The sequence below is a fragment of the Stenella coeruleoalba genome, assembly GCF_951394435.1.
Source record: "Stenella coeruleoalba genome assembly, chromosome: 16".
Classification (NCBI taxonomy): domain Eukaryota; kingdom Metazoa; phylum Chordata; class Mammalia; order Artiodactyla; family Delphinidae; genus Stenella; species Stenella coeruleoalba.
In genome coordinates this window covers 78127473-78139695 of record NC_137162.1, presented here as the reverse complement: position 1 = coordinate 78139695, position 12223 = coordinate 78127473, and the positions used below count along the sequence as shown (strand labels likewise).

General features: G+C 37.0%; 1 protein-coding gene across 4 annotated transcripts in view; it reads right to left on the bottom strand.

Moving 5' to 3' along the window:
- The window catches only part of LYST (lysosomal trafficking regulator), a 277679-nt gene that overhangs the window by 107026 nt on the left and 158430 nt on the right, over positions 1-12223 (bottom strand). For all 4 annotated transcript variants that reach the window (XM_079899834.1, XM_079899833.1, XM_079899836.1 and 1 more), the window contains 5 exons: positions 10668-10777; positions 8113-8545; positions 4914-5058; positions 3750-3923; positions 136-296 (listed from right to left, as the gene is read on the bottom strand). In XM_079899834.1, coding sequence (XP_079755960.1) covers positions 136-296; positions 3750-3923; positions 4914-5058; positions 8113-8545; positions 10668-10777 — 1023 coding nt within the window. The remainder of the gene's footprint in view (positions 1-135; positions 297-3749; positions 3924-4913; positions 5059-8112; positions 8546-10667; positions 10778-12223) is intronic.

Sequence of the window (12223 nt, the reverse complement as noted above, 5' to 3'; positions counted from 1 at the left end):
AATCTAGGAAATACAGTACTTACTAAGTACAAGTGAAGGAACAGGGATTAATACTTTATCCAGGATAAATAACTTAGTTTAATATTTGTTAACTGAAAGAAAAATTTGGAAATGCTTTGAAGGGGAAAAATATACCATTGAAAAGAAGTAAATTTCCCAGGTCCCATTTGCCAGCCAATTGCAGAAGTTCTTCTTGGGATGACAAACAATGGCCAATCATGCAAAATGTTTTATTGCTGTCAGATGACAAACTTGTTTTTCTTGGAAGCATAAAATCCAAAGTAACATCAGGCTTCCTACGTTAAAAACAAAGTTAAATCAATTACTTCAGTGAGTACTAGGGATTTTTAAAGTATGAATGTTTAAAAACAGGAAATTCTTGAACACGTTTCTTGGTTCAGTATCAGATAGTTGGTGATGGGACAGAGAGGAGGGCTGATTCTCTCGTGCCTTGGTCCAAGGTGCTGCTGGTCCACAAGCCCCCAGAGGAGGGCAGCAGAACAGAGATGCTGATGGTCCTACACCAGGCCGTGGGAAGCATGACTGGACATTTGCTGCAAGCTTTCTTTGCCACTTGACTTCTGCATATTCACCTTCCTGGTTTAAGATATAAATCTACCACCTCCCCCTGATTTTACCAGAAAGTCTCCCACCTCAGTAAACAATTCCTAAAAATCTCATGTCCTCTATGAGGGCTTCAAAAACTAATCAGAAAAAGAATATCACTTCTTCAGGTTTTGCTCTGACAAGGCACTAAAACGCCAATGCTTTTTGGCATTTTCTGTTATTTCAGTGCTAAATCATTACCGAGCTTTTGATTAGTCTCTTGCTTTTCTTCATTTAAAGGTTACAGGAATCCTTACAAAAGGCAGAGTAGGAAGAGGTAAACTAGCGGTTTCTCCTAGAGAGACACACATGATGGGAGAACTTCATCCTCTAGTTGAAATGGCGGAGCGCCAAGCTCTACCCCCATTTTAGAAATGTTTTAACCTCCATATTAAGATAATGAAGGTAGCTTATAAAGACAAAGTTTGTGAATAAGACAAAGGACTTAGAATAAGCTAATAATGAGATATTCTATTTTGGTATGTATTTATTTAAAAACTTTCCCCTAAGGCTTTCTGCTTCATACTTAACATATAAATTTAACTATTTTAATAGGAATAGTTTTAACAAAGGAAAGATGTGAGCTAACTTTTTTTTTACTGAGGTATAATTGACATATAACATTATAGTGAGATAACTTCTATTACTGTACAGGCATCTTTCTTCAACCAACTAAATGGCTGTGACTGAAACAGTACTGCCCCCTAGTGGCATTATGACAATACAGTTTTTATGGGTAAAGAAAACCTACTGTAAGATCAATGCGAGATGAGTTCAACAAACACTAAAATAATTCATACTATCTACTATGTGCCATATATTCCTACCATATTTGTGTGCTGTTCGTCAAATAAAAATTAATAGAAAATATTAATAGGTTTTTTCAGTGTCATTACATCTTGAAATATATTATTTGTAGAAATTATTCTATTAGTTCAAAGAGTGATAAAGATAGTGCCGAATTTAAATCAACAGAATAATATATTCATCCTTGGTCACTTGCTCATTGCTCTATTAATAGATAAAATCATTAACTTGTACCAAAGGGGAAAAAAATTCCCTCAAAGTAATGAAGAAATAAGTGGGTGAGTAAAAATTAGTGCTATGTGAATCAAGTGACTATACTCATAACTTCAGAACTGGCCACAGAGAACATCTAGACTCTCACTCTGAACATGTCTAATGATTAGTTTATTATTCCTATATCTGTCAGCTGGCCTGATCCACCAAAACGCTGTCAGGTCAGTAAAGCACAGGGTTTTAAAGCAGGCTCTATCCAGACTCAGAGTCCAGTTTGCATTTCAGCAGCCCTCCTCACTGCTGGTAGGGCTTTGGGTCAGTTACCTTGTCCTACCCTGGGTCTCAGCTGCCTCACATGTAAAATACACCTCTTTCATCATGCTGTTGGGAGGACTAATTGAGGTCATCCATGTCAAATGCTTACTACACTGCCTGGTGTGTGCTGAGAGCTCAAGAAAGGAGGAGGAGAGAGTCCAGGAGACTCTCTCCCAGCCCCATCCCTAATCCCAACCGATCTAATTCAAGGCTCTGGAAACAAACAGTGATTGGCTACCGCTGCCATTCAGGCTTAGGCAGTTGTGAAGACAGAACTTCTCAGAAAATATTTTATTTGGACTATGGAAATTGAGCTTCAATGACATATTTTCATGTATTTTTAAAAAATGAATAAACTGTTTCCTGTGGCAGACACTGTGGACTGGCTACCCTAGAGCCGTTCACAAGCCCCTTGCCCTGCCTCCCTGAGGCTGGACGGCTGTAAGCAATCAACTCCTGCAGCCACTGCAGCGCTGGCCGGTACACAGCCTTCCCGTGGTTCCCACAGGCCCTTTCCTCTGCCTGGCCCACTCACTCTTCCTCCCTCCTGCTCATGGAAAGCTCCATCTCCTTCAGGTCTCAGCTTAAATAAACTGTTCCTAGATAGGTCTTCCCTGATGTACCTCCCTTAAGTAGCAAACCTGGTATTTTCTGTCTCAGGACACATTTGTTATCCCCGCAGTACTTGTCATGATTTGTACACTCATTTAATCGTGTATGCTTGCGGTCTGCTTCTTCACGGGACTGCGAGCCCCAAAAGGCAGGGAACGTGTCTGTCTTGTTCACCAAGCCCCCGAGCCTGATATAGCATGTGCTCAGCGCATAATAATTCCTCAGCAAGTATTGGATGAACAAATGAATGAAAAAATAGGTTAATTTGTGCTAAGGGTATATGTTATCTCTATGATCTAATCTACTTCGAGGGACTTTTGAGAGAATTGGAAGATCATGTACATAATGCACCTGGCAAAAGGTCTGTGACATAACAGGTTTGCAATATTTTAGACCATTCGATTAAATCTAGACTCCTCATCCTGGATCCAAAGCTGCTGTCACATAGTATCACCATGCCCACTCATTTTTCTTGCTTATTATTCAACTTAGACTGTTCCTTCCAGCCAGCTTGGTTCTTTCCCATGTTACACTAGTTTCCAATTCTGTATCCCCTTTCATGCTATTTCATTCAATAAAATACTTCCCAATGCTTACAATTTCCATACCTTAGAGTTCTCTTAGTGTTACATTTTACATTAAGATATTCTACAAAACATTTCTTATTAATTTGACTCACAATTCTCCTGGTTTGTAAAAGTCATATAGTACTATAACCAAATCTATCACCTGGCATATTTCTAGGACCCTATCTTAATCTATCACCTGATACATTGGCTTATATTTTTCTCTAGTCATTCTAATTTCTTTTGAAACTCTGATTTAATTTAGGTATGAGTCTTATTAGCCACTTAATTTAAGTAATTCCTTATGGATTCATTTTATAATATATGGGCTTGATGGACTAAATTATAGGTTCAGTTGCTTGATGTAATATACGTTCTACATGAATGCCTAAATGTTCAGATTTCTGCATGCTCCCCAAATCCAAATATTAATCTTCAACAATTATTTCTAAGGGGAATTAATTCTGTATGAAAGTGATAAGTAGGAAAAAATATCTAACTTGACAGACTCTTATGTTAATATATAGTAAAATTTTACCTATAGTTTTCTGTAATCTGTTTCAGAAGCTGTAACAGAATAATTAAAATTGTAACTGACATTAATAAGTATTTACTAAAAACGTTTCATACCTCTGTCCAGAGACCCATATGGAGATCTTCCCATGGATATTCTTTTTCCCTTGGGGCTGCTGCAAGTAGGTGAGTACTAAATGTTGCCATTTGCTTGGAAGGAAAATATTCTCCTGTGATTCAGCCTGTGCTAGTAAGACAGCTTTTGTATCGTCATTTGAATCCATGCACACACTGCACAAAAGAAAAATGGTAAAGGCTAAAAACATGAAATTTCTGATCTCAGTTTTTAACATGTATATCAACTACAATTCTAGATATTTAAGTGAAATTAAAAATCAGCTCTATTATTAAACTAACTTGAAAAGTCAGTAGGTCTTTGTTTTACACCGTAATCTGCTTAGTTATTTTATTGTACTATTACCTCAATTCATGAACTAAAATAGATTTGGCTCATTTGCTAGTTAGGGTTAACAATTTGGGCAATAATCTTCAGAATTCAATTTGCAGGAAAAATTTTATTAGTACTATCTATACAGTCATTGCCTTTTTAGAAATTACAGTGTAATATTTGGTTCACACAAAAATTAATACATATTATACATAAATATCTAAATGCCTAAAACAAGGATGTATTGTTGGTCTAACCTACTTCGAAGGATTACTAAGAGAATTAAGATATAATTTATATAATGTACCAAGTAACCTTTATTACATTTACAGAGCATAGATCCCTAAGCAACATGTTTCATTTAAAGTTTTATAAAGATAGTATCATACTAGTCATACTCACTCAATACAAATAAAAGACTTGTATCTATACTAGTTAACAAAGGCAGTAGGAAAAAAAGGACAAGACAGCAACGAGAACCTAAGCTTATTAGATAGTAGTTCTTAAATATATAATCTACATGAAAAACTGCTGATAACAACGTAAGATCACTGCAATCTGATGGAATGTTTTCATAGTTAAGACTTCAATATTTGGTCTAAGATACAACTGAGAATTAATATAATGTACTTCAGAGTTTAATTATAGATTTTTAGATAGAATAATATATTGTTATAAAGGCTGTATTAATAACTGTTAGACTGTATCTTCTTTTTTTAAAGAATTTTCTATTTTGCTGTAATGATCTTTATTAGCAGATTTCACATTAATGTCTCTTACATAAATTATTTAAACACATGAGCTATTCATGATGGGTTGAGGATAATCATTACCGAAAGATAAAAGTGCCACTGTGGGGATCAGCCCACACTTGGATCATCAGCGCTTTGGATCCCAATGAGATCATATGAATACAGCCTTCCTCTATGAGCCTTTCACCAGGACTCACGTACTCTGCACCTTCTGGTCTGTTGTGCTCTAGGAGAAAAAGATGTGAGAATGATCGTTAAGCAACTGATAAAAAATGAGTGGAAAAGTGAATCTAAAAGATTACAAAGCATGGTTGTTCATTTGTAGTAAATTATTTACCTGGAATGTCTGAACATTCCAGGTAAATAAACAACGTTTATTTCCAAACAACATTTCCAAAGTTTAGATGTTAACTCCAAAATGAAGAGTGAAAACAGTAATTGAGCGCACCAGAAGTTGTTAAATGTTTTAAAATACATGATAACCGAGGGCTAATTGCAGGAATCAAGAGACCACTGTGATGTCACTGTGCTATGATTCTTTTATTGACTGGACTGGGCCACGGTGACATCGGGGCCCCAGCCCAGGGAGCGCACACCATTGTCACATGCCTTGCACCACCAAAAATCTCTATAATAATAATAACAATAGCATGCTTTTAAAAAAATTTTATATTAAAATTCCTTTTAGAAAAATTGTGGTGTTTGAATATAGTCCTTGCCTAGACTCCCTGATGCGTGATCTCTGAACGTAATTACTGAGTGATTCTGAAACTCTAACATCTCTCTCCAAGGCAAGCGAAGGTAAATGCTATAGGCTTTGAGCCATCTGGTTATGATCTTGACTTCTCTTTCCCACCACTTAAAACTTAGCACTGCCTGAGTATGTATGATGAGCTCAGTCCTCAGCCGTGCGACCTATTACCATGATTCAGGACTTCATGGAAAGCTACACTAAGATGTACCAAAATATAAAATGCATGCCCAAAGGCTCGCACTTTTAGAGAAGATAAACACTTATATTGGATTGTGTTCGGATTGCACATATATTGGTTGTCAATTTTCTACGGGTATAACCACCGCCAGGGACTTCCCTGGCAGTCCAGTGGTTAAGACTTTGCCTTCCAGTGCAGGGGGTGCCGGTTTGATCCCTGGTTGGGGAGCTAAGATCCCATGTACCTCGCAGCCAAAAACCAAAACATAAAACAGAAGCAACATTGTAACAAATTCAATAAGGACTTTAAGAAAATGGTCCATATCAAAAACAAAATCATATTAAAAAACAACAACAACAACAAACCACCACCAATTTTTAAGAATACTCCCCCAGCAATGACAATAGTCTTAAAAAAGAACAGTTAAATTCATTGATTATCTTGAGGACTATTGCCCAAGATATAAGATATATAGAGAACTCATATCTGAAGTGATATCGAAAAAAATGTTTCCATATCAAATCTGAACTTGTACAATTAAGAGACCAGAAGAGAAACCAGTGTGTGTTCAGGAATTCAGAGTAGTTATATTATAAATATTTCTTAATTTAGTGCTCATGACAATCTTGTGAGGTAAATATTATTATCCCCATTTTGAGGGTGACAGAACTGAGGTGCTGAGAGGTTAAATAACTTGCTCAACGGCACACAGTGGTTTAGTGGCAAAGGATGTGTTATCACTGTAATATTTTCTTCACCTTTCTTCAATTTTTTTGTAGGTATACTATTTTTAAATGTTAATTTTAAATGTTCATGCAAGATTATCTTTCTAAAACACACGTTTTCTAATACATCTTTACAATAAGAAATTTTAAAAATGTTCCCAATACTTAAGTTTTCTCAGGTCATTGTGTATATTTATTCATTTTATAAGAGACCGTTTACATTGTGATTGCTCCCACTTAATATGTAAGAAAGAGATCTGCAGTTTATAGTGTAGTGGTGACATTTAAGCTCTGGAATTAAATATAGGTGGGTTTAAATCCATTTCCAGCACTTACCACCCACATAAATCGGTCATGCTGCTTAACTTCATCTACAAATACGGACAGTATGAGCACTCACCTTACTGAAATGTTGTGAAGATTAAAAATGTACATAGCAAGAGCAGAGCAAAGTGACACAATCCAGAAAGCTCTCCATGTACCTTAGACAGCACCATCATCAATAACATCACATGTATATCCTTCAGAGCTATCAATTCTTAGGTGGCAAAATTCAATTCACAAAAGAAAACACTATAACTACCTGAAACATTAAATTATCTGCTAAGATTTCTTAAAAGTTCAGCTTCCTAGGCTAACCCATAAAAGTACCTAAGTGTGTTCTGCTAATAACTTGGAAATAACGTCTGTGGAAAAGTAGATTCAGAGCTCCAACTGTGGATATCAGGTGACATTTCCCACCCTTCAATCTCGACAGTGTCGTTAAGGTTTTCCGTTCCATCTACAGGTCAGCGGTAGAAGACCTCCCTGGAAACCAGATACTGGTGAAGGCCTAGTGTTCTGAAGCAGAGGCTCTGCTGGCATGTGTAAACCTTGTGGAATGAGCAGCCATTGAGGCCAGCACCTCCCTATAATCATAACCCCCTAAACCTGTCTCATTCAGTCATTTCATTCATTCATGGACCCTAAGAATTAGCCTACCTGCTTTACTTACCACCACCATAAACTGCTTTCTAACGAACAGCTTCTTTCTACCTAGCAGTTTCCTAGTAGCATAATCGCGATTCGAGCAGTTATAGAAAGAACTGGAATGAAATTTATTCTCACTCTGGAGGTTGGCTGATGCGTTTAAACATTCTGTGATGGGAACGAGGAGAGAGGCACTGAGGTAAGATTCAGCATAAGAAAGAGAGCTTGAACTACGAGAGAGAAAGGAGATGAAATGGAGGCGGACTAACAGGAGGTGGGAAACCGGTGGCAGACGGATGGAAAAGTGGCTACAGGGTTTTATCCTTTCCTTTTCAAACACCAGGAGCCACCCTAACCCAGTGACGGGACCAGGAAAGAGGCAAGAAAGGGGGCTGGTGAGCCCCGCAGCAGTTGCAGATGCGGCCCACCTGCCTCCCCCGCCCCATACACACTAGGCAAAAGAACAGAAGAAAATGGAGTTTTCAGGGCTATCTGACAACGCAGGCTTCGGTAAGTCAGAGCCTGCCCTGCTGAGGCATTCCATGTGAAGAGCATTTGAGAGTAAGTCAGAGCATCGCTGTATTCTCAGTGCTCAACTACTATAAAACCGCCGCTGGAAAAACCTTAGTGCAACCGATAACGCTGCTGTCATACCTGTTCCACCAAAATTACTATCCAGTAAGATTAACGATTTGTTTCTTTTCTTCGTCTTCTTTCCTTTCTCTGTGGTACTCTCAGCTTCGTGAACGCGCTCCACATTAAACCACAGTGAAACGCTGAAACCTTCCGACAGGTGTGGCCAGCAGTTTTGTCCTAGCAATGGCAAGTGGACGGGGGCTACATGCCAAGAGGAAAGCAGCTGCTGGGGAAAACTGTCACTGTCACCCTCCTTCTTGCTCCGCGAAACTCGTGCTCTTCTTAATAACCCCATGGCCTTACTGTTTAGAATCGTGGGACACTTTTGTGAAAAAGATGAAACACCGTTGCTTAAATTTGGAGTATGCAGCAAAGGGAAGGTGAGATACTGTGAAGGACTCATAGTAATGTCACTTTCAACAATTTTCAGAATACCCAGAAGAAGAATTTCCTAGAGGAGAAGAAAACCACACAAAACTTTACAATCACGTTACAAGGTACATAATAATCTTGAAAGTCAGGTTATAAATGAAAAGACAAACATATACATATGCATATCAGCATTCCTATTTAAATACCTTCCTATCTACTATATCATTAAAATATTCATTTTTTGTGTGTAGTTAAGATAAAATATGAAACAGAGGTTTCAGTCCTAAAATATATAATCTCTTGTGGTTAAAACCTAAAAAGTTATGAGTTGGTTTTAAGTACTAGCAATTAAATACAATAATTATGTCAGGAATCATTTCTAGCAAAGAAAGATGTTTATTTCCAAGGACACTATAGTTGCTTCTATCAATTATTTTTACATGAGGGATAGAATCAGAGACCTTACAAATGCTTCAGATTTCTGAATGGCATTTACAGCATGACTGACTTCACAAAGTTGAGTGCTCCGTTACTTTCCACCTTATTTTACATGTCTTTTCCCTAATCAAATAAAATTTCTTTCATCTCTGTTTGGTAAACTAAAATAAGGCTTTTAGGTTTATTTATAATTACAAGTTTTTGGTTAAACTCAAACAGAGAATGTACAGAAGAGATGACAGGAAACAAGTATTTAATTAAAGGGAAAAGCAACGACTAAGGAGACAAGTAAAAAAACAGAAACGATTAACCCAGTACAATGCCCTACCCATGCATAAAATAACATCTAATGTTGATTATTACAATGATAAATGAACTCAGAAAAATAGAATAGAAACATTCCGTAAATATATAGTCAGTTCTCAATTGTCTACACGAGTGGTTTTTTTTTTTAACATGTTTATTGGAGTATAATTGCTTTACACTGTTGTGTTAGTTGCTGCTGTATAACAAAGTGAATCAGATATACGTATGTCCCCATATCTCTTCCCTCTTGCGTCTCCCTCCCTTCCACCCTCCCTAACCCACCCCTCTAGATGGTCACAAAGCACCGAGCTGATCTCCCTGTGCTATGCGGCTGTTTCCCACTAGCTATTGGTTTTACATTTGGTAGTGTATATATGTCCGTGCCACTCTCACTTCATCCCAGCTTACCTTTCCCTCTCCCCATGTCCTCAGGTCCATTCTCTACATCTGCTTCTTTATCCCTGTCCTGCCCCTAGGTGCTTCAGAACCTTTTTTTTTTTTAGATTCCATATGTATGTGTTAGCATACGGTATTTGTTCTCTTTCTGACTTACTTCACTCTGTATGACAGACTCTAGGTCCATCCACCTCACTACAAATAACTCAATTTCATTTCTTTTTATGGCTGAGTAATATTCCATTGTATATATGTGCCACATATTCTTTACCCATTCACCTGTCGATGGACACTTAGGTTGCTTCCATGTCCTGGCTATTGTAAATAGTGCTGCAATGAACATTGTGGTACATGACTCTTTTTGAATTATGGTTTCCTCAGGGTGTGTGCCCAGTAGTGGGATTGCTGGGTCGTATGGTAGTTCTATTTTTAAGTTTTTTAAGGAACCTCCATACTGTTCTCCGTTACACTAGTGGTTTTTGACCTTGTGTTCCACAGAGCTCCCTCGGGGTCTACAAAGCTCAAGTGGGGTGGTGAAATGGGCAGGGCTCAGGAACATCCTTCAACCTTGCTTCAAAGACAGTAGCTCCAAAGTTTTCTGTTTTATTTGCTTATGCTTCTAGTCAAGGTTTCATTATAAAAATGGGTTTCTTAGCAAAGAACGGTCTAAAAATCACTAAGCTGCACCAATGGACAAGTGATAGAAGATAAATGAAGAGTGAGTAACAATTTTCTTAAAGAAAAGGGTAACTCTCAAAATGGTTATAATTACTTATAATTATCTTAGTAATTAAAATTATTTAGCATTTCTTAAGCACAAAGACTTGGGGTGGAATGGGGTAAAGGGACTACAATCCCAATGATACGTCTAGCTAGCCAAAATTGAAGCAAAATGGTTAAAACTGTGTAAATAACAAAATAATCGAGAAGTTCACACACAATAACATGGAGCTGACTATATAATAATTACCACATCAAAAGAGGGAGCTTAGTGATTTCTAAATAATAAAAAAAATTCTATTAGTTATCAGTGAAAAAATGGCAAATTATAGCATATTTACTGTACAAGGAGATTTCTCCAGAAATATTCTCAAAAGAAGGGTTAGCTCTTCCGAACATGTTCTTGAACTCATCAAAGATACCAAAAGATCCACCAGTACTCTCTGGCATGCTAAATTAAAGAAAGAGAGAAGGGGGAAAATTAAAGCCAATATACAATAATTAAAAGAACGGAATAAGCAATTTCACTGAAAGAGATCAAACACTATTGTCACATCTTGAATGGATTATAAATACTCTAATAATCCAAAAATCTGCTGAAGAAATAACAATACAATTAAATGCAAACCAACTAACCAACTGACAAACAACAAAACCACTTTTCTTCAAGATTGGTTAGCTCAAAGTAAAATAAAGGTATTATTTAAAGAAGCATAAATTAATACAGTATTTCTTAAATAAGCTGTTAGGTACCATAAAATAGTCTGCTACCTTCTCATGTTGAAAATGTTTAATTTATGATTATAACTTTCTAAATAGAAAATTAGATGACATAAGTAAAAGTGGAAGTATTAAAAATTATGAAAACACTAAAATATGACAAATGATTAGTTTGAACACTTTATTCTATCATGGGGTTTACTATGAAATATAATTGGTAATACACAAATTCATAAACTGTCTAGAGTAAAATAAATATTTGTAGCGTATATTACAGCGATCGAAGTATACTTGCATGCATTATCTAAGCCGATCCTAACCAAAAAAAAGTCCTACAAAATAAATATTATCTCCCTTTTGGACATGACAAAATAATTCTGATATAAAACCTGAGAACAGAAGTTATGTTTCAGCAACATGTTTTGTAGAAGCAGTGAACTGATACAGTAGCGTAATGGTAGACCTATCTAGAAATAAACTTGCAACAAGACTATAAAATAGCATGGACTTTATCCTGTAAGTAACATCAATCAGTTAAAGGTTTTAGAGTAGGAAAATAACATGATCGATGTAAAGTGTGTGTGCTTAGATTTTTTTTCCAGTTCAAAACTAACAGGCTCCAGTTCAAAATGGGGGAACAGAGATATACACATACATATACATATGCCTTTGTCTACCACTGAAAAGTCGCTGAACTGAAAGTTCAGAATAACAAAAAGGAAGAAACCCATAACAGGAAAAAAGTGGGGAGGCAGTGGGCATTGGGAGAGGTCAAGTGAGAGATTTAAAAATATTTCTTGAAGATGGAAGGAGAGACAGATAAAAGAGAAAGCTGCAGCCCAGAATCTCTTTGAATTACAAAGGGGCTCAGAGGAATGAAGAGCCGATCTGTCCAAATCTGAGGAGGAAGTAAGAACGGGGTTGCAAGCACAGGGATTAATAAAAGGTCTGTCTGTGACATCCACCTCTCTCCTTGATTCCGAGTAAACAGCACGGATAAGTCACCTTTTACCTTTATGCCCGAAACCTGTAAACTCTTCTCAAAAAAAACTGAATGGCTTCTGCCAAGAAAAAGCTGAGATGTATGGTGGGATGTTAGCATCAGGGCTACCAGGTATAACTGTAAAAGTCTGCAGACTGGCCGAGTTGCCTAACCAAGGGGAAAAATAGGAACTGA